General features: G+C 34.0%; 1 protein-coding gene across 2 annotated transcripts in view; it reads right to left on the bottom strand.

Annotated features, from left to right (window-relative positions):
• LOC145693108 (acid sphingomyelinase-like phosphodiesterase 3b) overlaps positions 1-25,221 on the bottom strand; it is a 670,115-nt gene that overhangs the window by 219,151 nt on the left and 425,743 nt on the right. For both annotated transcript variants that reach the window (XM_081768814.1, XM_081768813.1), the window contains exon 4: positions 17,219-17,391. In XM_081768814.1, coding sequence (XP_081624940.1) covers positions 17,219-17,391 — 173 coding nt within the window. The remainder of the gene's footprint in view (positions 1-17,218; positions 17,392-25,221) is intronic.

Genomic DNA, 25,221 nt, shown 5'->3' with positions numbered 1-25,221 from the left:
TCGATTCCTCGCTTTCCTTCCATCTTTCCTTCTATGGCGGTATGAAAAACTCAATTTCTTCACAAGATGTTTCCAATCCAATTGGCCTTGCTACGAACGATACTGGCAGCTAAAAGCGCCCTCTTCTCTTCTATCTATTTTAAAATATCTTCGATTGTTACTCTCTATGTCCGTTTTATCTTCTCCATTTTCCTCCAACACAACATTTCGAAGCTCTCTAAAATTTCTTCTCTAACTTTCGTAATGTCCAAGTCTCTGAACCATATAGCCCAATGCTCCATATATAGCACTTGACCAACTTCTTCTTCTTCCTTAGTCCAATATTAAGCTTGCTACTTAAGAGTGATCTTTTCTTGTTGAATGCTTCTTTAGCTATGGCAATTCTTGACCTGATCTCTTTGGTGCAGTAAGCGCATTTTGACAAAATACTTCACAGATACTTGAAATGATTGACTTCTCCAAGTTCTGTTTGTTCTTCCCTAACCTGCAAGGGCGAGTTTCCACAGGACATTCTCATGACTTTCAATTTTTCGATGTTAATTTCCATTTAATATAGTTTTTTCAGTATCAACTATTTTGCCAATCATCCCCTGTAGTCCTTCTTCGGTTCTAGCTATAATGACCGTATCATTTACATACCTGATCTTGCTAGTGGTCTGTTCATGGTATACTCTACCTAATTTAGGTGATTAATTAGCACTTACATGTGTTCGGCGGTTGAAGCCACGATCCCTTAGAGAAGATGTTTCAATGAAAAGCAGGTAAGAGAGTGGGATAATTTAAAAAAAATCAAAAACAATGGTTTATATTTTATATAGATATTAAGGGGGAGGGATCGTTGCAAACAATGCGCTTTGGCTACAAACAACGTACATTCCTGAACTACGTATCTGAGTCGCTCTAAGGCTCGATGACTGGATATCTGATTTCACTTGTTCTTGTACAGTAGGGTGCATCAAATTTCCACTTTTTTTGAAATCAGCTTACAATTAGTGATTTTTTTTCTTTTCTTTTCTTTTTTTTTTTTTTTTTTTTTTTGCAAAATGGTCTCTATATGTCATATAGAAAATTGCACGCCGATTAGTTAATTTCTTTAGGTGCCACTAACGGCCTAAAGTTTCAAAAATTTGTTAAAAAATACATTTTTAAAAAACAAATTATACATATTTACTCTTACGAAAACATTTTATCCTTAGTAGTTATCTTTGGCAGAAATGTACATAATTTACGTGAAAAAAAAAATTCAGCTTGATCGGTCAAGTCCTTCAGGTGCCACCAGCGTCTTAAAATTTGGACGAAACGCTCCCAAAATATATTTTATTCAGTGTTTTGTAAAAAAAAATAATAATAATCGAGTTTTCGTCTTATAAACATCTAATTAGGTAAGAAATTGGGCAGTCAAGGTAAAAAAAAAAGACTTTATAGTAGAATAAATGTTATCAAATAAGACATACCGGTGGTTGTCCAGCTTATGTTCGTAGCGCGAAAAAATAAATGATTATTTTTGTAGATAAAACTCCTTTCGATAAAATACCTGCACTGCATAGAATGAAGTCGCCCAAAAGCGAGTTTGTCGTAAAATTAAAAGTGGAATAGCATCGAGAGAAAAGAAAAAAAGTGACTCATTGTTAGTGTGTCTGCAGATGAGATTAGGAGTAATTTTGCGTTGCTTTCTAGACATAAAAATTGGTGTTTGATGTGGAAACTGTTTACGTTGCTGATTGCGTTTAAGTGAAAATACGTGAGCATTTGTGTGCGTTTTTGAAGGATTGCGTCCTACTTGTGCTTATCGGCAGGCATTGAATGTGTCAGTTCATCATTCCAATGGTGCGGCAAGTTTGTCGAGGTCTTGCGTTGACAAAAGTGTCTAACTATCAAAATTGGTTTCGGTAAATAAAAATGAAATGAAATGAAATCTTTAAGTTTTACGTCCCACGACTATGCCGGTTAGGCTAAAGGAGACGGTGATTATGAGAAATGAATGAAATGGTGGAATGAAGAAAGTGGGAGGAAACGGGAGAACCCCGAGAAAACCCACGAGCACGGTGTTTGTCCACCACAAAGTCCACACGGCGCGAGCTGGGATCGAACTCGGTAAATAAACTATCAAGTATCCGTAAAGATGTCACCTAAAAAGAAGTCACGTTTGAATGTAAGGAACTTTGTCCATAATGTCATTGGATCCCCTGCGGAATTCACTTTTAGTCAGCTTCCAACAATCGCTGATATTCTTAAGCAATTATTGCGGGAAAGAGAGAACACGAAATGGGATACAGCATCTCAGAAGGACCCCTCTGCTAAAGTGCTAGCTCATTCAGTGGCAAGGAAAGTAATTCAAATTTGGGAAAATGCATCAATCAGCGGTGCAGCTATTTTGAGCGGGCAACGGGTTATAGCGTTGATTTTACATTATACATATCACAAAAAGGTCCGTCAGCTGCAAAATTTCAAGGACAAACTCGTTTCCTTTGCTTCCAAAGTTGCTGAATTCGAGGCGTTCGTCAGCAAAACTTTGTTTGATATCGCTTCTTGTAAATGCATCGACCCGGTTGCTTGCACTTGTGCGAGAGAGAAGAAAATGACTGAATTGGAGGTTTCATTTTTAATTGACCAGAGAACAACCCGACAGATGGGTATGGCAGGACTTGATAGAAAGGAAACACAGAAACGTGTCAAACATTTATTGCGAAAAAATCGAGGTCAGAAAAATCAACCAAAGCCCAATGAATAGTTCCGGAAGACAAAACGATAGTGTCCCTTTACAAAATGAACGGGAGAAGAGTCAGATTCCACTGGCAAGCTCCTTCCTGCGCTTAAAAGAAAGAAGACTAGCCCTTCTAAACAAATGAAAGTTACGTTGCCGACATTCTCCAATGCAGTATATAGATGTAATATATCAGACCGCAAGGCCGCAATTATCGCTTCGTCGCTTTTGGTAGATATCGGACTGGTTACCCCAGTTCATAAGCAGAAGGTGATCGACAAAAGCAAGATCTGGAGAGAGAAGAAATCCTTAGGAAACCCCATCGTTGAAGAGGCGAGTGCATCACTTGAAGCGACCAAAGTAAAAGCGTTATATTTCGACGGAAGAATCAGACTCTCACCCTTGAGACTAAAGACGGCATCAACCACCGAATAATGAAAAAAGATCACTATGTACTGCTGCAGGACTCAGGATCGAACTATCTTGGCCACGTCTCTCCTTCATCTGGAAGAGAAGAGAGCATACGGGTTGCCATCAAAAAGTTCTTTGTTCATCAAAATATCCCCCTGTCAGATCTGGTTGTTTTGGGTTGCCACGGTACTGCTACCAACACTGGTCTGAAGAATGGTGCGATGGCACATATCGAAGTCTTCCTGAACAAACCCCTTCAGAAAATCGTCTGTATGATACACACGAATGAGCTCCCATTTCGATATTTGATTGAATTCATAGACGGCAAGTCTACTGGACCAAATACATTTAGAGGACCAATAGGTTCAACACTTCCAACCTGCGAAGAGTTTTCAGCCCATTCTAGTAGATTGGGAACTCAACATCACTGAGGATTCATTAAGCACGGATCAAAAATATTTGCTTAATATCTGCCAAGCGGTTTCTTCAGGAGAATGCCCCGTTGGGTTAGCTCACATGAAGCTTGGTAAAATTCATCAAGCCAGATTTCTAACTACAGAAAAATAGTCTTACGTTTGTACGTAGAAACAAAAGAACGCACTAATGAACTTAAAACCATCGTCCAGTACATCATGATGGTCTACGCGCCACTCTGGTTTGCTGTGATCCGTAATCCATCGTGTGCAGAAGGAGCTCGTCATTTGTGGCAACTTATCACGACTTCTCGCCACATGGAAGCGAAATACAGGAAAATTCATCCAGTGATCCGTGGAAATGTGTGGTACGGCCATCCTGAGAACCTATTTCTATTAATGTTGACTGACCAAAATGCTAAAGTACGAGAGCTTAGCTGGAGGCGGGTCCTAAAAGCAAGACAAACAACCCAACCTTATGATCGCGTACCGGTACGAGAATTCATCGTCCCTGAAATCAACTTAGAAGCGACAAATTATGTTGATATGATTAATTGACCAACATGCACGCTGATGGAGCCACCACTGACAAAACACTTGAGCCTATAGAAGCTAAGAGAAAGTGTAAAGACGGCTCCAATGGCTGATGAATCTATTACATCCTTACCCTGTCACAGTCACAGTCCCACATAGGAATGTTTTTGATATCCATGACGACGTATTACTTGTTGATTCTTCTGATAAAGACGTAAGTTATACTGATTTAAGTTGTTCCACGTTAAATATTTGAAATATTTGGAATAAACGACATATTGCATGAAAAAGTAAGTAAATTATTTGATTTATTCTTAATGGTTCAATAACATTTTAAGGATCAGGGAGCAAATGTTGTTATTTATATTACAGGAATTGTGATTTCGATTAGAAGGATAGTATAACGATTTCATCATTGAGCCCAACGGGAATTACACTATATTGCGAAGTTGAAAGGAATACATCTGGAAATATAGTGGAACTTATAAAACAGCAATTCAACCAGTTCCAACAACAAATCGATAACAAATTGGATCAATTTTAACATCAATTGGAGCTGGTAAATCAACAAATCGACAACAAATTGGATAGTAAGTTCGATCAGCTTCAACAGCGAAATGATAACAAATTGGATGTTTCAAAATCAATTGGATAATAAGTTCGATCAGCTCCAACAGCGAAATGATAACAAGTTTGATCAGCTGCAACAACATTTGAAACAGCAAATCAGCGGAAAATTCGAACAGAGTGAACGCAAGGTAGAACAAATATTAAGTAGGTTCACGGAAGTACAGGATGCGGTGGAAATCATTGAAACTGCGATATATGAACATAATAACCAAAGTAAGGAGTTACAGGAAGATTTGTCAGTTCCTGAAGAAGTTTTATCACAAGTCAACACGAATGCGTTAAATCAACCTGAACCTTCTATAGAAACTGCAGAGAATATAGATCCTAAATTTTCATTGATGAAGAAATATGACATTATTGATTTAAATGTACGGATGGAATTACCGTAGTTGAAGGTTCGCAAAAGCACACTGCGGTATTGGTTAATTTAGATTATCCCAATCTCTCTCTTCGTTCGAATGTTTTTAATTGTCTTACTGATGCTTTGTGTAACGAAGATTTGGGTACGTATCAATGGGCGAAAAGTTATGATCATTTTCGTCTCGTGAACGCTATTGACTGCTTGTATTAATGATATATTCAACATGATATTAATCCTGAAGATGAAGTAATGGTAATAGAATCATTTAATGATATGTACACGACATTGTTTCATGTAGCAGGAAGAAAGTTGATTCCAGTATTCGTGAAATTCAGAAAGAAAATGTGTTCTCACCAATGTTTGTAGTGATTGGCCAATTGAGTTGAATCTGTTGAATTGTTTATTCAATGAAAAGACTTGTGGTAGGACAGATTACCGTGAATATTGTATAAAGAATAGGTACAGACACGACATCTCGCCACTAGTAAAGCGAATGAGAACTGAACCTAATTTTGCCGGTAATATAACTGAACCTAACCTTAGCAGTAACAGTAATAGTGATCGTGTAACTGAACCTAATCCTAGTATAGTACGATTACGTACGCCTAAGAAACATGTAAGCATTAGATATAATTTCGTTCGAATTGGATTTCGTAAAAATGTCATAGATGGCAAAAATTCTCAAAGTAAAAAACGAAGAACTGTAGAAGTAAATAACGCGCAATACAGTATTCCTGCTTATGACTTTCAATGTAACTTGAATGAATTCGTTGGTCATGTAACTTAAGCTAAAGTTGCGGCGTCCGAGAAAACCGCACTCAATTAATTTTTGCTTTATTTCACCTGAAATATCATTATGATTTCGTTTGTTATTCGTACCTTATTTGAATTCTATAAAGATAATTTAATGACTCTACGACTGGAACAATTCGTACTTTTATGATTTTAATAAGAAGTTAATAATTATGTTATGTTCTGATTATTATTTCAATCTTAATCTATATTTTGTCTAACTATATCTTGAATGATATCGATCCGTTCTTGTACAAAAGAACAACTATATGGATATCATACATACATATTTTTTTTTCAAAATCTTCTTCATTATGCCCAAGTAAATAATTATTAACTTGCAACAAGCATTTAATGGACCCGAAAATGGACTTAAAATTAAATAATTTGTAAATCAAATTTCGAATGTGCATTATCGTCGTTGAAACGTATAAATGAAATCAATGATACAATTTAAAATAAATATGATAATAATATTGTTATAAAATTAAATATGAAATATATGTATATTTATATGAATTGTAATTTTCAAGTATACGAGATGCATTCAAAAACTCGAATGAATAACATGTAAAAGTTAACGGTCCAGGATTCTTTTTCTTTTAATTGGTAGCCCAAATAAAAGAAAAGTCCGTATGTTCATTGCGCCACATACAACGAAATGTGACATTTCGTTGTATCATTTTCTTCTAATAAGCTTGTAATTTTTCTTGGTCGATTCTTGATTTTTATATGCACTAGCCTGCTACTCCGATAGAAGAAGAAGAGGATAAAAATATCTTTGTAATATAGGTAATGGAATGTTTTTGATATCCATGACGACGAATTACTTGTTGAGTCTTCTGATAAAGACGTAAGTTATACTGCTTTAAGTTGTTCCACGTTAAATATTTGAAATATTTGGAATAAACGACATATTGCATGAAAAAGTAAGTGAATTATTTAATTTATTCTTAATGGCTCAATAACATTTTAAGGATCAGGGAGCAAATGTTGTTATAATATTGACTACTATTGTCATATTTTTTTCTGACTTTCATGTTTATCTTAAAGAATTCTTTCCTGGCTACATGGTTACCGCGGGAGACTGGATTCGATTCCCGCTTATGTTGTTCGGATCCCACATTAAGCTACAGTTCTAGTTTTATAAAGCTGTAGTGTTGAAAGTGATTTAAAACTTCAAACCAACTAACCAACCTATTTACCCTATAAATATGAAATGTTACGAAATATAGTAAACAATTAACTAATCAAAATAATAATAATTCCTAGGCTGATTTTGACGATGATGAATTTGTTGAAGATGTTGTCGAAGTTGATTTTGTTGAAGATGAATTGAAAATATATAGAGCAACTCAAATCATCTCATTATATTCTGAAAACAAATCATATTTAACAAAGTGGAACATTCTCAAAACTGGATGGATGTCTCTTGAATACTTCCACAACTATCTATGTTTGCCTATTCTTTTACACGTTACTCCAGTACTTCTTGTTTTCATCACACTATCTTGTACACTCAGCAACAAAAGTTCTTTTCGTTTGGTAACGGTGGTAGGGCTGGAACGTACAGCAAATTACAATCTCTACTGAAAACTGTATTCAAATTGCCCTTCAATTCTGAAGTTATTTACGAAACTAATTTCAACAAACGGAAAGAACTTTTGTCCTTGTCTGTACAACGACGTTTCATAGGTATCTCTCATTGTCCCTTGACAACTAATCAAGAATTACTTTTGTTTTCCTCTCACCATTTCTTCTTGCAGGCGGTGAATTTCTGTATTTGTTAGTGTGCTGAAGTTTAGCTTCCGTTTTCAACGCCAAGAGTATATGAGACATGCACGTACAGCTTAAAGTAGAATCTTCATCATCGTAATACGTTGAATCTTCATCATTTTAATAATCTCCCACAAGGAATCGAGTCCAGGACTAAAGGTGCATACACTAGCCAACAAGCATCAGAAATAAGTTAAATATCGAAAATAGGACTGAAACGTGAAAAACTATCGAACACATTTCTCATATTCAAATTCGAGCACAGCAACAGTGCTGGGAATATACGTATTTTAGTACCATCAACAGCGGATTGTGAACCCTAGTGGTGCACGTGGAAAAAGGCAAGAAGATAGCAAGTTTACTCTAAAGTGTTTATCAAGTTTCTTTAGGTTTCAGATTGTCGTGGATAGTCGCATCAACATGTAATAACTTGTGAAGTGAATTGATGATAGATTTTTTTTCAACTTGGCAATACTGTGACTTCAGCGTCCACGAACAAGATATGGTTAGTTGATTACAAGATGGCGTAGAAAGCACAATATGTTATGTTCAACAGAAGTGAAAGCTAAAAGACGATATAACGTTTATGGCTTAAAAATAATATACAACATAATTACATAAATAATTAATTTGTAATATTACATTGTAATTAGTTTGGAAACTTTGTAACTTTACAAAATAATTAATTTGTAAAATTTCATATTATATGCCGATTTTAATATTTATACAAAAGTTGCATGTTTATATACTATAATGTTAGTCATATAATGCATAAAGAAAAAAAAGAGAATAAAGAGTGCGAGCTACTGCACTAATTTTTCTCGCTCTCACCTCTTAAATTGAATCCTAGAAAGCTGTAGTTATTATGGAACCGTATATTTACGAAATATGAACAACACTGTAATATAGCTACTTTCAGAAAACTGTATCGAAGAAAACACCTCCAAGAGCAAGCTACCCCATTGTGATTTTTTTAACGAAAAATATTCATGCCATGTTGTAGGGCAGTTACAGAAAGGTTTACTTATGAAATATGAACAAAATTATCAAAGTCATTCTGGAGAAAATCGTCCATAAAGAACACTACCAAGAGTAAACTACCACTAGTAGACGTTTTCATGCAAAATGATTTATGTTTGTTATAGAAAATAATTTATGTCTATTACTATTGTAAATTAAGTTTTTATTAATGAAACAAGAAAAAGTCAACTGAACAGTTTTTGAGCAAATTATTTGGAAAAGACAGCGAAAAGAGCAAACTTACCTTTGTCAATTTTTTAAATGAGAAATGATTTATATCATATTGTGAGTTTCTTAAAGCAATATTTTTTAATGAAATACAAACAAAAAATTGCCCGAGTATTGTCCGTTTACTGTAGCTTGGCGCTGTGTTTTGACACAAAACCTGGCTAGCGAATCTTAACAGTCCTTCCCCTTCTTTTCCCTTATCGCAGTGGTAACAGTGGCACTAACTCATCAACTTTAGCACTAGTAAGGTTTGGTATTTGCAAGTTGCGTAAATTTCGAAACAGTTTACTTCTTCTCTAATCAGGGCCCGTAACTTGTGTGGGGCAGTGGAAGGGCAACTGCCCCTCAGGGAGATTCCCCGCCGTTCGAAGGGGCCCATTTTGAGGCAAAATTTTCTTAATCCATATACGATACGAACATGAAATTATAAATGAAGCATCAAACAGTTTCACTACATTACATAAAGCAGCGCACAAGAGGTAAATAAAACAAAAGTAAGTCGTGGTCCCACTTCAGTAAAAAACGTCTACTATTAGGGGCCCTAGAAATAACATTTATTCGTATGGTTTTGAGATTTGTCAATATTGTCTCCTGAATTAATTTGTTATGTATGGAAGGGGCCCAGGGGCGTAAGTAACGGGCCCGCAGACCTTGCCGTAAGGGAGGGCCCACAGGCTCCGGGGGGACATAAATAGTAAGGGAAAGATAGAAAGAGGAGGACCCAAGAATGAAAAAAAAAAACTTTACTATATCAGGTTGGTCTCTTTAAGCCTTGGTCCGTGAAGAGAAACGATCTTACAGGAGAATGTATTCAAATTTTAAGAAGGTGGGGAAAAAGTGCGAGGATGAGAAAGATGAGAAGAAAGAAAGAAAGAGAATGAAAGAAACACTTCTACTTTTACTTCATAATGAATTTAAACACATATAAACGAAAAAGGGATATCGAAACCCACCACCATAATATTTGTGGAAATGTTGGCAACATAATATTCTGGCGTAATATATTTCCCGCCAATTCTGGGGCCTCAGTGTTCGGTCCAATTCTGGCCTTACAGCAGTGGCGGATCCAGGGGGCGATCGGGGAGATTGCCCCCCCCGGAGAGGAAATCTTCTTATTTTATATATTTAAATAAAACCCATCCCGGAGTTTGGAACTCTTAAAAGTAGCTCTAAGTAGCAGTATTAAAACCCACCGCTCCCCAGAAGTCCGTCCTGGATCCGCCCCTGCCTTACAGAAGCTATCGTCTAGGCATTCACCTCGTGGAACTGAGGAAAACCTTAATAACGAATACCAGCCAGAGCTGGGTTCATGCCCACGCTCGATCTACCTATTTTAATGCTTTTTTTGTGTGTGTGTTGGATAGTGTCTGGTAAGGGCACCCAAACAGGTAAATGCGTACAGCTTTAAAATGTTTACATGTTAAAATTCGCTTTGTACTGTGGTGGCTGTGGTAGAGCGTTCACTTCCGGTGCTTGGGGTCCCTGGTTCAATCCCAGCTCGCGCCGTGTGGACTTTGTGGTGGACAAACATCGTGCTCGTGGGTTTTCTCGGAGTTCTCCCGTTTCCTCCCACTTTCTTCATTCCACCATTTCACTCATTTCTCATTATCACCGTCTCCTTTAGCCTAACCGGCATAACCGTGGGACGTTAAACTTAAAGATTTCTTTTCATTTTTCGCTTTATACTGTACTTTGAACACGTAAACAATGTGTATTATATTCTTCTTACAGCAGCATGCTTTATTTCCTAATACTTTAACTCTATGGTTGTTAGTATTTATAATTATTGCATCATACTAATCCTTCTCAAAGCTCGTTCAATTAGTATGAAATTCTAGACTCGGCAGTTTGCAACATTGCAAACCTTCACCAACAGGCAATAATGTGGCGAGAATATTTCCACCTATACTCGCATCGAAATTCCCAGCCCCTGTTTACAATCAGTACAATATGTTTCGGTCGCTTTATCATGAAAATAATGCTGTCCAGCGAACCTAACGGTCTTAGCTCCCTCTGTTTATTGTTTACAATACAAACTATGTGCTTCCAATATTGCCAGGCGTACAAGGTTTTCACACACTTTCGAACAAGAACACTTGTACAAAATTGAGTGTGCATTGATTGTAAGATTGTATTACATAATAACTAACTCGATTTGTCATAACGTTAATATCTCAGTCATCTCAAAAGAGCAATTTATGTAGTAATAATAATTGTTCTATGACTGTGCAGAAGTAGGTACATTCGGTTCGGCGATTCACGTGCCTGGCAACCATGAATTAACCATGTAGGGGTGAGAGGCAAGGTGTTGAGGCTCGCACTACAATTGTTGTTTCTAAACAATCTTCCATCCTAGACTGAACAGACAATAGTTTCTAAGAAAATTTTCCAGGAAAAACAGGCCACAAGAGTAAACTAACTCTTGTATTTTTTAATGAAAAAATTATTTTTATCTATTTTAAGCTCCTTATTGGAACATTTATTTATGAAATATGAAAAGATTTTTTTGGATCGTTTGTGAGAACATTGTCCGGGAAAAACTTACCTCCAAGAGTACACTATCTCTTGTAAGCTTTTTAACGAAAAATGATTTATTTCATTTTGTAGTTTTCTTAATGGAACATTAATTTATGGAATAATCGAACAAAATTAAGTACGTTGTATTTGAGAAAATCGTCCAGAAAAACACTCCAAGTGTAAACAATTTCTTGCAAATTTTTAAGATGAAAAATTATTTATACAATATTGTAGATATCTTAATAAAACATTTATTTGTGATCTATCAACAAAATTACCCGGATATGTATTGACCATCAAACGTATAAATTCGTTGAAACCTCGAATTCATTTCACGAATTATTTTCACTATTACCATACTTTCTCCTCTTCTATTTTCGAAATTAAAAATATAATACTGTAAAATTGTGTATTCCACATATTTACTTAATTTGATAGGGAAGAGTATATTGTAAGCAATTGATGTTTGTTATATATAGTATCTTATTCATTGGTGAGTTTAAAAGAATAATTATATTTCTCATAAAGTTTGCTATAGAGTATTCCTATGAAGTATCATTATATTCTAAATGTGGTTTTCAATCTATAGTTTGAAGCATTCAAAGTGAATGGCCTAATTATATAAATGTAAAATTAGATAACCTTTGGCTATATTATTATTTGCTTTCTTTCTTCAAATATTACGTGATAAAGTGACAAATTATTTTCCAAATATATAAAATAATTTATTTAATATTTATGTGAACACTTCATCATGAAGCTGAGGAAAGAGATTATTTTTGGAGTTTAACGTCCCACGATTATACTCCAAGGTTAAGGGAAACGGTGGTGATAAAATTGATTATAATGGTGGAATGACGAAATTGAAAGGAAACGGGAAAACCCTGAGAAAACTCACAAAAATGGTCTTTATCCAATACAAAGCCCACTTCGCGAAAGGTGGGATCGAATCACGGACCTCCACGTGCCAGAGGTGAACGCTCTATCACTGAATGAAAAAGACTTATCAATTGAAATTCATAAGCATAGACTTTCTTCTATCTTCATGCAATTATATAGTGTTGGATTTGTGAATGTTAAAATACAGTTAGAATAATCATTTAATCCAAAGGTGATGAGAGATCTGTGGCCTGCAGAGTCATAAAGTGCGTCCTTTTGTAAAATAAATAAATAAATAAATAAGTTATATAAAAGAATATGAAATATACGAGAAACATAAAGCAAAAAGTAAATGAATGATAAATCTTCTTACTTTACCCTTTTAATATGTTTTAATAGTTACATAATTTCATGTAATTTACTAACGTAACTATGTAACAAATAAGTACAAAAAATAGACCTATTCAAAACTATCACATGCAACCTTCTTGGGAAATAGGCATTGCCAATATGACCTTTAAAACGAAAAAGGTTTCCCCACCCTTGATCTAAGCTTTCGTTTTCCTCACATAATGTTACTAATATTGATTAAAATGACGAACGAATGAGGAAAGTTATTATTCAAATTGTCAATACACGTGATTATGTATGAAAATATCCCAATATGACCCACCGTAGTCTGTCTATTCACTAGCTTATCTGTTGTCCACTTGGAAAAAGAATGATTGACCATCCCATGTTAAAATATATATATATATATATATATATATATATATATATATATATATATATATATATATATATATATATATATAACAATTAAGTAATATGTGTATGCCTAACGCTAGCGCATACATAAAAAGAGAATAATACTGGCATAGCCGATGATAAATTAAAAACCTTCGGATACTATTACTACTAACAGAGAAGCAAGGCCAAAAGAGGTACTCATATGTGATTGGACGTTATCCATTCATCCTGGCAAACATTGAGTGACGCATCGGATACTGAAATATGATTGATTTTCAGAGCACCTGAATAAACACACCAAAAAATACAAATATAACCTCCCCACATATACTCATATACAAGTATATATATATATATATATATATATTGGATATATGACCTAAAAGATGGTGCCCGTATATGGAACTAAATCACCGCTTACACACAATTCCAGTATTTGCGTATCGATTACATATCTGTTCATTCAGAAAAATAGTTTTTTAAAAATATATTTTTGTCGTATTCGTCCAGATAATATTAACCACATATGAATGCTGAGCAACAGTCAGGGACAACCCTACCTACAACCGCTTGATTCGATTTGTATTCAGTTGAACAAATAATATGTTTTCTCTTTTATTATTATTTGGGGCAATATGGTGTATTTTGGTTTTCCTCTTTAACGGAAAATTTAATATTACATACCTCTCTCTCTCCCTGTTTTTTTTAATTATTAAAACGTGCTTGTTTGTTTTTGCTGTGTATATATGTATTCAAGGAATATTAACCAATATGAACAATACAGTTGGAAATGTAAATATTACTGTCAATATTCATGGTATTAGATTATCTTTTATAGGTAATATGACAAAATGAACTGAATTGGTGTTCTGATAATAATTTCTATAGTTACTGTGATTCAGGTGAAAGAACAAAGGTCGATAGAAAGATTACTCTATTCGTTGTTTGATTTTACTGTTTATTGCACAATGAAGCTATGTATGAATGATAGTGTGAGTCCTGATGTGCGTTCTTACATATAGTGTGTCCCATAAGTCTAAGTACATAGGTTATCTCTGTAGCTATTGAAGGTACGGAAAAAGGATAAGAGAGTAACCATTACGGGAAAGTATGGATTTTTGATCTAAATACAGTCAAGTTGCGATTATTTGAGGAATTGAATGGCACCTCAACTACAGATAATCAACAAAATGGCAGAAAAATTACACAAATCGACACGAAAATGCTTTTGTACGATATTTATTTACAGTACACAATTATGATGCAATTATGACTTAATAAACAGTAGGTTTTTTCTTACAAGTTTGTTGGTTTACTTTCTCACAAAAAATCGCGTTTTTTTCTGTGTGTGTGTTAAAACACCTCTTCTTTATTCGCAATCGAAGTTCTGTTTTGTTTGTCTCAAAATAATGCATCGTTGTAAAAGAGTATATGTAAAGGAAAGGAAGAGCGCAGTTTTCTGTATTGGAGTTTCTTTCAATTGGACCAACCACTTGGATTTTACACTGGTGAAGAGACCAATAGGAAACAAAAATACAACGTTACTACGTCACTGATGGACAACACTGAATGCAAGAATGGTTTAAAGCACCATGGAGGAAGGAAAATGGAAATGGCAGGCATGATAACGGATGAAGGATCACACGCGACATTAATGTTTATGGCAGTAGTGTTACCAAATAACGGATGGTTGATATGGTAAAATTGTAGGGCTATATCACTGGTCTAGTGGCTAATGTGTGTGATTCTGGTATACGTAGGTCTGGTTTGATTTCCGGTGAGAAAGTATCGTATTCACTAAAGTGGTTCGGATCCCACTTTTAAACATCAGACCTTGTTGTCGACAAAGTATATAAATACAAATCATTCAGTAAATCAATGAATAATTCTACTATGAATATTATGCTTTGTTTCAGTCGTAAAATGTTGTAAAAAAAATAAAATAAATCTTTAACACCTCAAAGTTATGTTCTGTAGACTAACGGACACGGATAATTAAAGAGAGCCAATGAATACGAAAGAATTAAAGGAATGTGAATGTGGAAGAGAGACGGCAGAATCTCGGAAAATCTACCGACACGATTTTATCCAAATTCGTATAGACCTGGGATCGAACCAGTGCCCTTAGTACAAGAAGCGAGTGCTCAACCATTGAGCCATTAAAAAAAACTTTATTGACAAATAAATACAAGAAAGTTTACAAAAAAAAAAAAAAAGACACATTTTACAGCCTCATTGAAACTGAAATTCAGTAGTCAAAAAAGATTTCACTTCATTTGTTCACCTTCTTTTCCCTTATTTTCTTCCTTTCATTTCCTTTCTTTTTCTTTTAAAGCTTCGTGTAAGATGTGAGATGTATTGCTGAAAATTACAGTAATTGGTGAAATACTTCCGTTCACATACAGGAGAGAACCTCTTCGATATGTTTAACACATTTCATAGATTTCAGAGTCTTGTTAAAAGAATAAACATTATAGTTTGTACAGTAGGCCAGGTTACAGCATTAGTAATATATTTGGAAGAGGAATGTAATAAAAACCGAGAAATATAATGACATTGTTTACACTATAAACATTCGCTGAAATACATGGTTTTCTACTAAGGATGATGCTAAAACTCTTTCAAATATCTGGAATGATAGGACATCTATAGAACCTGTCTTCGAGAGTGTCTATCTGATTACAATGGTGACAAATGTTAGTAGATGTGATCGATATATACATATATATTATTAACAGAAAAATGCTACATTTTTGTTTGTTGGCTAAAAACTAGGTAATGGTGGTTTTCAATATAGTACTCCACTTTTAAGCTATTGTGACTCCCTAATATGTTCTAGTAGACTATGCTGTTCAGATTTGTGTGCTAAAACTAGCATTACAGGCAATTCTCAGTAAAGACTACCTCCGCTCATCTATAAATGATAGGACTAACAGTAAGGCTTCGGTCGACTTCTACAAAATAAAATTTTAAAAATATCCATTATGGAAAACAGTGGACAAAACAGCCTATTACTAATTCTTTCGAAAAGAAGACGAAATATTCGACTTGACTTGACAGTTTAAGAGTTTTGGAGTTAAGTAAAGTGAAATGTTGTATATACACAATCCTTTCGCGTTTCATGTAATAAATATATTTTACGAGTATTGTGTTTCCTGATGGCTTAACGTTTACACAGAAAAGTTTCAAACTATTGTATGAACAAATACAGTATTTTCTACCAAAATACAGCAACCCTTTTTTAAAAGTTACGTGTTTAGTAACGATATTCTAAAATGACTTGTGAGCAACAACATTAATGCTATTGCTACTTCAGTACGGGTATTTTTACATTTGTGAGGCACTTCATATTAGCACGAGAGTTTGACTTCATCGTCGGAAAAGAATTCTTCAAATACTATACAGTTCCAAGTGTATGCAGTTTTTAAGTCAATTCACAACTAGAAACAAACATAACTTGTTGGCTATTTATATAAAATCTCACCGATAACCGAACATATATTTTCAATATTTCACAATAAAATTGGACATAGAACAGGTAGTACTTCGTACACTATTGTTTTTTAAATTATAATTTTAATTAGTTCTACGTTCAGACTTTAAGTTTTAAAATATTTTTCTTTTTTATTCGTTTAAATCCCGTTTCAAAATCTTAGATATATGGAGATAGGATGAATGTACAGTTTAAGGTGGAACATTTTCACATGTATTTCCCTAGGAATCGAAATCGTACCTTCTGTGAAAAAGAAAAGAAAAAAAACACACTGTACAAGGTTCATAAACAAAATCAGGGGACATGTTAGTATCAAGTTTATTGTTAATATTTCTTGCAAAGTGTGTTAACCACGGATGGTCCCTCACTGACTCCGTCTCCTTGAAAACAATCCTAGTTGTGTTACTGCAATACAGACAACCAATCGTGACAAACTGCATAAGTTATTTGATAACTGACATCCTGGAAGAAACCTCACTCCATACTGTAAACTACAACTTCTGTCACGAATGAATTGTAGGAGATAGAAGCCTTCTTTGGGCTGAAACAATGATTTTCTATACACGCTTACGTCCATTTAGGTATACTTACTCGGGGAAGCATTTCATAACAAACCGAAAGACTGAGTCTTCCATGTGATATCTAGCACTGAGTTGCATGGTAAATCAAATTGGGAGTTAACTTATAGACAGGGCAAATACGAAACCTACCTTTCTCTTATGACGCTGAAATTTGCGAAGGTGGTGTTCTAACCAAGCAAATTGTCCACCAGGATCATCGTTTGGACTTCGAGCAGTTTGGCTGTTCTCTGTGTAGTACAAGTTGGTATTCAGAAGCACCAGACATAAGTTGTATTCTTTGGTATCGATTATGTAATATCCTCCTATGAAGAAAAAGTTAAAAATAAATTATGTATATATACGAAGACGGCAAAATATGTGTACATTTATATAAACAAACGAATTACAACCTCAAGAATTAATAAATCTACACGAGGATAGCAAAACATGATATATCACTTTTTGGTCATTTCCTTAGTTTTCGCTCCAGTAGTTGATCCCACTGAAATCTATATACTCGAAACAGTTCATATTGGTTTAATAAAATTATATCATTTCTACTGTAAAAACGTTTTTTTAAATTTTTCTTTAGAATCAAAAATAAGGAAGTTATGTATGTTTTAAATATTAAACCGATTGCCATTTGGAAACAAAATGGTGTATCGAAAAATGACTCGTACAAAAGTTGTAGATAATCTTACGAGGAATAAGAAACATTTTTCACTTTTCTTTCACTGTCAATATTAAAGAAGTTACGGGCTTTTATATCTTCAAACAGAGGCCATTTTGAATCAAGGTGGTAGATGTAGCTGACAATAAAATGAAACCGAGTACTGTATCAAGCAAACGCACATTGCATGTATCACCTTGCTACGATCAAAATTGCGAACACTATCGTGTCAACAAGATTTGCTAAGGGATACTTCCGGTTCACGTGGAAAGTTGAAATTTGGCATGATTGTAGTTTCCGAGACTAACCCACCGGAAAATTACCAAAAATGAATATTTTTCAATTTTTAGGTGGTCTAAAGAGAAGATTAATATTTTCCCCATGTTATTTAAATGGGCCGTTTTTTTGACCTATAATCTCACGTTTTAGGTACTTGGAATTATAACAAGAACTCCAAATTCGGTATGTTTGTACGTTTTCTTTAGCATTACCTAAGAAAATCAGTAAAAATAAAAATTTCCAACTTTAGAGTAGTTATGAAGAATTGAAAATTCTTTCCCATGTTATTTATATGAGACACCTTTTACACCCTCAAATTATTGGGCACTTCCTGCAGGGCTACAATGATTAACTTTGACATGATGGTAGCTTTTCGAGACTAACTGACAGGAAAATTTTCCAAAAGTGAATATTTTTAAGTTTTAGTGGTCTAAAGAGGAGATGAAGAAATTCCCATGTTATTTAAACGGGCGTTTTCTTGAGATACAAAAGCTTACCTTTTAGATAGTTGAAATAGGAATCGAAACTTGAAATTCGGTAGAATTGTGAGTTTCAAGAGGTGCGAGGCCGTAAGCCGAGCAAATGTGATGGTGTAGGAGCGAAGCCCCCTGCTGGGCAAAATGTTGAAATATAAAGAGCATATACACGAAATTCACTGTTGATACAAAGGCTGATACATATGAGATGCGAGGCGGTAGGCCGAGCAAACAGGCGGATCTGGGAGTGAAGCCCCCAGCTAGCCAAAGGCTAGTCCATATATACAATTACACATTTATATACACCTTATATCAAAAACTAATATTTTGGAATTTTCCTGTTGGTTTCAAAATTTAAGATTCTGCAGCTGCTGGAAATACCTATCTATTTTGGAGCATGGAAGTAGAGATCCGCACGGGCTCGGGCCATAAAATTTTAAATATACAATCATATTTGTCGGACCTTTTTGGGCCTAACATTGTAAATATACTGTACAACGCTATTTATTGGACAGTTCTTTCTGGAAAACTTTTAAAGCACAACTGCAAAATTAAACCTCTAATTGCTGTAAATAAAAATACAATTTTGGGTTAATTATTAAGTTTCAGTAATTCGGGGTCATTTACTTATCAGACGAGCTCGGGCAAGGCCAGGCCTAAATGCTAAAACATACTCGTATTTCGGACTTGGGTCGGGCCTCACATTATAAATTCAGGTCCGGGTCGGACTCGGGCTAAAACTTCTGGCAGGTGCAGACCTCTACATGAAAGTAGTCTTATTTAAAATACATGGGATCGAATTTTACAAACCCCATAGACCATCCTGAAAGCAGATTTTATTATTTTTAAATATTTTCTTGTTCGTTAGTTTCAGAAACCTACAAGCATGTCAAGTTTTGAGTTTATATCCCAAGTTGAAGTACCTAAACTTTTAAAGTTTTTTCTTCCAAAAATAACCCAATTTGATTAACACGGGGAAATTTTTCTTCTCCTCGTGGATCTCCTAGAAACTAAGAATATTCACTTTTGGTAATTATTCTGTGAGATAGTCTCGAGAAGCTACAGAAATACTAAATTTCATTATTGCAGTTGTGCAGGAAGGGCCAAATAATTAAAGGGTGCAGAAGGTGTTCCATTTAAATAACATGGGGAAGATTTTTCAGTTTTCCATTAGAAAAATCACTAAAGTTGGAAATTTTAATTTTTTGTGATTTACTTAGATAACGATATCAAAATTCTACAATTATGTCGAATTTGAAGTTTCTATTCCAGTTTCAATTACCTAAAACATGATATTTTGTCAAAATAAAACATTCAAATAACATAGAAAATATTTCATTCACACTTTTTATCTTCTAAAAATGTAAAAAAAAATGTACTTTTAACAATTTTTCTGTTGGTTTCTCTCCTAAAGCTATAACCTTATCAAATCGCAACATTTCACAATGGATAATTCATCTTGATAAGCCCTTGTAACTTTTAAAACTACATAATTATAAAACAAAAGGCGGAGATTTTGTATCGTGTAAATATTAGTATCGAGACATTGTTTTGCTTAAGCTGTGATACCACAAGGTTAACAATCTTCCCAATCCAACATAGAGTTGTACTTTTTCAAATTGCATTACGTCTGATTATTTCAAATTTAAATGATAAAACAAAACTTAGAATGTTACACTTTCTGACAGTTTGAAGCACTGCATGACAAGGGTGATATGGTATATTTTCTTTTTACATGTAGATTTGAAATATGTAATAATTTGACGTAGTGCCATTAAAAAAAAAATACAACTTTATGTTGGGCTGGAAACATTGTTAACACTATAGTATCACAGAGTAGGACAAGCAATGTCCTCCAGCTGACATTTTCATGCTATCAAATTTCAACATATTTATATATAATATTATTTCAAAAGTTACAACACCGTATCAAGATTAATGGTCTATCGTATATATATATATATATATATATATATATATATATATATATATATATATATATATATATATATATATATATATATAGATAGATAGATAGATATAGATAGATAGATAGATAGATAGGGAATATGAACATGAACATGAGTAATATTAATTTAATATGAAAGTTGAAGTAAATATAAATTATTCATATTTTTTTCTCTTAATATGAAATTCTCAACAAGTAATGTTAAATTTGAGAGTTTCAATAAGACCATAGAGTTAGATGTTGAGTGAAAGTGAGGTCAGTTGAAGTCGGCGAGTTCAAAGCCAAGTACACCAAGGTTCATTGAGGTAGGTAAACATGTCCTGTGAGCATGAGGTTCAGTAATTTCGGCCAAGCGGAATTACGATCTGTGAATTCAAGGTAAGAGAAGGCCCGTAGTCAGCCCAAAAATGTACGGAGGGTCCGATAGAAGTTAGGGGGGAGGACGATCCAACCATATTACATTCACCATATTATAGTTCATTTGCAAGCCTACCGTGAAAATTTTAGGGGACCAATAAAAATGTAGGGGGGCCGACTCCCTAGCCCGCCATGGATACGGACCTGGGTAAGAGTGAGTGAGATATACATCCATTAATATTGGGAAACGAGGTCTAGATTGAATTGAATTGAAAAAGGCTTTATTCAAGCGGGCGAGGTTCAGCATATTGCTGCTCTACCACCTAACCCTTGCCAAGGAAATACATTCATTTATACAAAAAAGATACAATCAGGTAAGTACAAAATATATGGTACAATGCAACAACAAGTACAGGTATACATTAAGATGATAAAAAGAAAGAAAACTGGCACTTTTAACAAAACACACACACAGATACTACAAGTGAAGAATGAAAAAAGCATGAATGAAAAAAAAAACATTCAAATACAAATAGGAAAACGAACACAAACCGATGAATAATACAGAGACAAAATAAAGTATGCTTGTCCCTGACATTGCAAGGGAGAGGGGATGATGAAATATTTCTACAATGCATGATTATTTTTTTAAAAAAAGTGTAGCAAGTTAAGTCTGATTTCATTTACGTGGTTGAAGTGATAGAATACAAATAATAGGTACCAGAACTTAAATTTTGTTGGCTGAGTAAATACGTTTTTTACATTTTCTTGAAGAAATTAAATGTTTTAGCTTCTTTTACTACATTCCATGACCTTGGGGCTAATACTGAAAATGCCACAATGGTTTGTTTGAGTCTATGGTGTGTAATATCAAATGTATTTCTTTTGCGTGTTAAGTGAGTGTGAATTTGACCTAGCGTTGAGTTACTTGTATAAATACGCGGGACGTGTTATTTTAAGAATTTTATAAATGAGACAGCAATAATGAAAATGTTGTCTTCTGGAGATTGTCAGCATGCTATTGTTGTTTAAAATAGGCAAAATATGATCGAATTTTCGTACATTGTAACAGAAGTGGATGCATGAATTTTGTACCTTTTGAATCAGAATAGCATTGCTTTTTGTAAGAAGTGAGCCATATACAACATCACAATAATCAAACAAAGATAGTATCAATGTTTGCGTCAGGAGTAGCTTGGTATCTTTGGACAGACAGTCAAGTATTTTGTACAAGTTTCTTAGTATTCCCAGAGCTTTTGAACATTGTGTAGAGACGTGATTATTCATAGAAAGTTTATCATCAATTTGTACTCCAAGATTTTTTTAAACAATGTGAATAGCTAATGTTTGAGTCCATTATTTGTAATTCTAATTTTTTAGGAGCAATTTTATTCAACTGATTAGCGGATACTAGAACAGTATAAGTACATTTTAAGGGATTAATAACAAGGCCATTATCAATACACCAGTTACTGATAGCATTAAGATCTTGATTGAGGAGTCGAACAACTTGCGGTAAGTACTGAGGCAGGCTTTTATAAACAATTGAGTGTTGTCCGCGTAATAGTAAATCTTTGAGTGCTATACAACATATACCAGATCTGCAGTATATAAGGTAAAAAAAACAGGCTCTAAAATTGAGTTTTGTGAAACACCCCTATCAAGAACAGCAGCTTCAGAAATTTTGTAATGAGAGGAATTACGTAAAGTAACTTGCTGTTTTCTCTTATGTAGATAGGATTCGAACCATTTTATGGTATTTACTGAAAAGTTATAGTATTTCATTTTTGCTAAGAGAACATCATGCTGGACAAGGTCAAATGCCTTTGAGAGATCTAATAAAACTAGTATTACCACATATTTGTCATTTAGTGCATGAAGCACGTAGTATTTGATATCTAACAAAGCAGTATAAGTGATGTGAAATTTATGAAACCCAGATTGTTCGGATGGAAGTATGCCAGAGCTATCAATATATGAAATCATTTGCTGAAGCACCAACTTTTCAATTACCTTTGAAAGAGCTGACAATATACTTATTGGCCTAAGGTCACTAATTGATTTAACACAAGGCTTCTTTGGTAATGGGAGAACTTTAGCTAGTTTCCAGGAATTGGGGAATTTACCATTCGATAAAGAGCAGTTCATAATATTAGTTAAGGGAGATGTGATAACGGGTAAAGCTATTTTAAGCATGTGTGGAGTTATTTCATCAAATCCCGCGGCATTGGATTTAATGTTAACGATTGCTCTTCTAACTGCATGTTCATGAACAGATCTTAACAAGAAAGGAGTTCCACAATCAGTGTGTTTCAGTGAAGTGTACCGATTTATTTGTTTATCAAATGTATCGTTACTTGTTACTGAGATTTCGGAAGCCTTAGCAAAATGACGGTTTATGACATCAGGACAATTTACTTCTTCAGGGAGGTTCAACGATGAACTTTTTCCACCTATTCCCAAATTATGTAACGTCCGCCAAGTTAGATAAGATTAAGCAAATAAAACTTTGCTCTGAATTCGGCAAAACTATCTACCTATATGAATAACTGCATTTTTTCATGTTTTCCTTACTTACAAAATGAACTTTTGTTTTACGATTTTGTCTCTGACTAAATTTCAATTATCTATAAACGATTCCTGACTCTCCAGCACTTTATAGAACATTTCTGATATTATCTCATCATTGGGTAGAACAGGAATCCCTGTTCTGCCTAATCTTCTCAAAAAGGGATATTTAGATTTCAGGCAAATTTAATTGCAATTATTTTCTCGACAATTGGAATTGCTTGATTTTCGTATATATATCATACAACTTTTATTGCATTTTAAACTGAGAGTCATAGAAATTTAACTCTTCCCAATGGTCAATAACTTTGATTAGTAGGTTTTCACTTTAAAAAAAAAAATAAAACAAATCGTGGTCTGTGATTTGCTGAGAGCATGACCTCCCCCTCAATTGATGTATTTGATTAGAAGTACATTAGAAGAATATACAAATATATGAACATATACCATTATTGAAGCGAGAATCAGTGAACAAAATTTGAAATTCAAGTCGTTAATGCGGAAAAATAGCGTATCGATTTGTTTGATATTGTTTTCCCACTTTAGGAAGAGTCCTTTCACGTTTTCGCGGGGCAAGTTACTAGTTACTTAGTTGTACGCTCGGGACCACAAGGGTCACATCACCTCCAAACACTCTCGAACATAAGAACCCATAAAGTATTATTATTGTAAATTATTGCATTTTATTAAAAATATTTTTTTCCTATATAGAAATGACATGAAAACGTAAGTATGGTTAGTAGAAAGGAAAATCAAAAATTGTATCCGGTATATTTTCCACAACTTCGGGGAATCAGACATTCATTATCTGTCAGTACGTACTGTCTTGCAGATTCGTTTGACATGCAAGGAAATCAAATGAAATAATGTTCCAAATCAGTTAATCAAGTTGATTCAAATTTATTAATGGAAATATAAAGAATACGACAATATACACTGTATTTCTAGGTAGAAATTCTATACAATAATTCTGTATATTATTGTATACTAGCTACGAATTGAATAAAATATACTATTATTCAATTTTTCATTGCAACACGGTTGACACTATCGTTTTAATGTTTGCATTAATTTAGTTACGATACTACATTTAATTTATTTTTTCTTATTTTAATAATAATAATAATAATAATAATAATAATAATAATAATAATAATAATAATAATAATAATAATAATAATAATAATAATAATAAAGTACATTGTCATATCTAACACACTTTTTCACACACTTTTTACTTACATTTATAATTCTTTTCATAAATCTGTTAGATGTGTTTCTATTTTACATATGGAACTACAATAAGGCATAAGCACTGAGGCTTTGTATACAGAGGACAAACATCGGGTGATGATAAATAAACTGCATAGATGTTCTCGTCATTCATCTGTATCCTCCTACTTTCTTCAATCCACCAATTCGTTCATTATCATCCTCACCGTCTCCCCTCGCCTGGGAACATAATCATCGGAAGATTAACTTTTTTAAAAAAAAAATGTGTATAAAACATGGGTAGATACTTTTTGAACGTACTGTATAATGCAGCAGATATTTGGTTGAGGAAAATATTAAGGACATAAAGTTTACGAGTTTGCATAGCGAGGTGAAGTTTCATGGTTGATTGCAATTGTGTAACGCAAATACTGAGTCTTTCAGTAGAGCAAATACTGTGTATTTACTAATGCAATTACAAAAGTTACCTACGAGCTATATATTTCCTTTCTTTTTTTAAATGTTAGGTACACGAGTTTCACTTTGAGTAACTATACATACATCATGAGTAATTTTGTATATACACAGATCCTTATTAATTTAGCGGGTACACTTAAATATG

The sequence above is a fragment of the Thermobia domestica genome, chromosome 8 (assembly GCF_964235325.1).
Source record: "Thermobia domestica chromosome 8, izTheDome1.hap1.1, whole genome shotgun sequence".
In the NCBI taxonomy this organism is placed as follows: domain Eukaryota; kingdom Metazoa; phylum Arthropoda; class Insecta; order Zygentoma; family Lepismatidae; genus Thermobia; species Thermobia domestica.
This window is presented reverse-complemented; position numbering and strand designations above follow the sequence as displayed.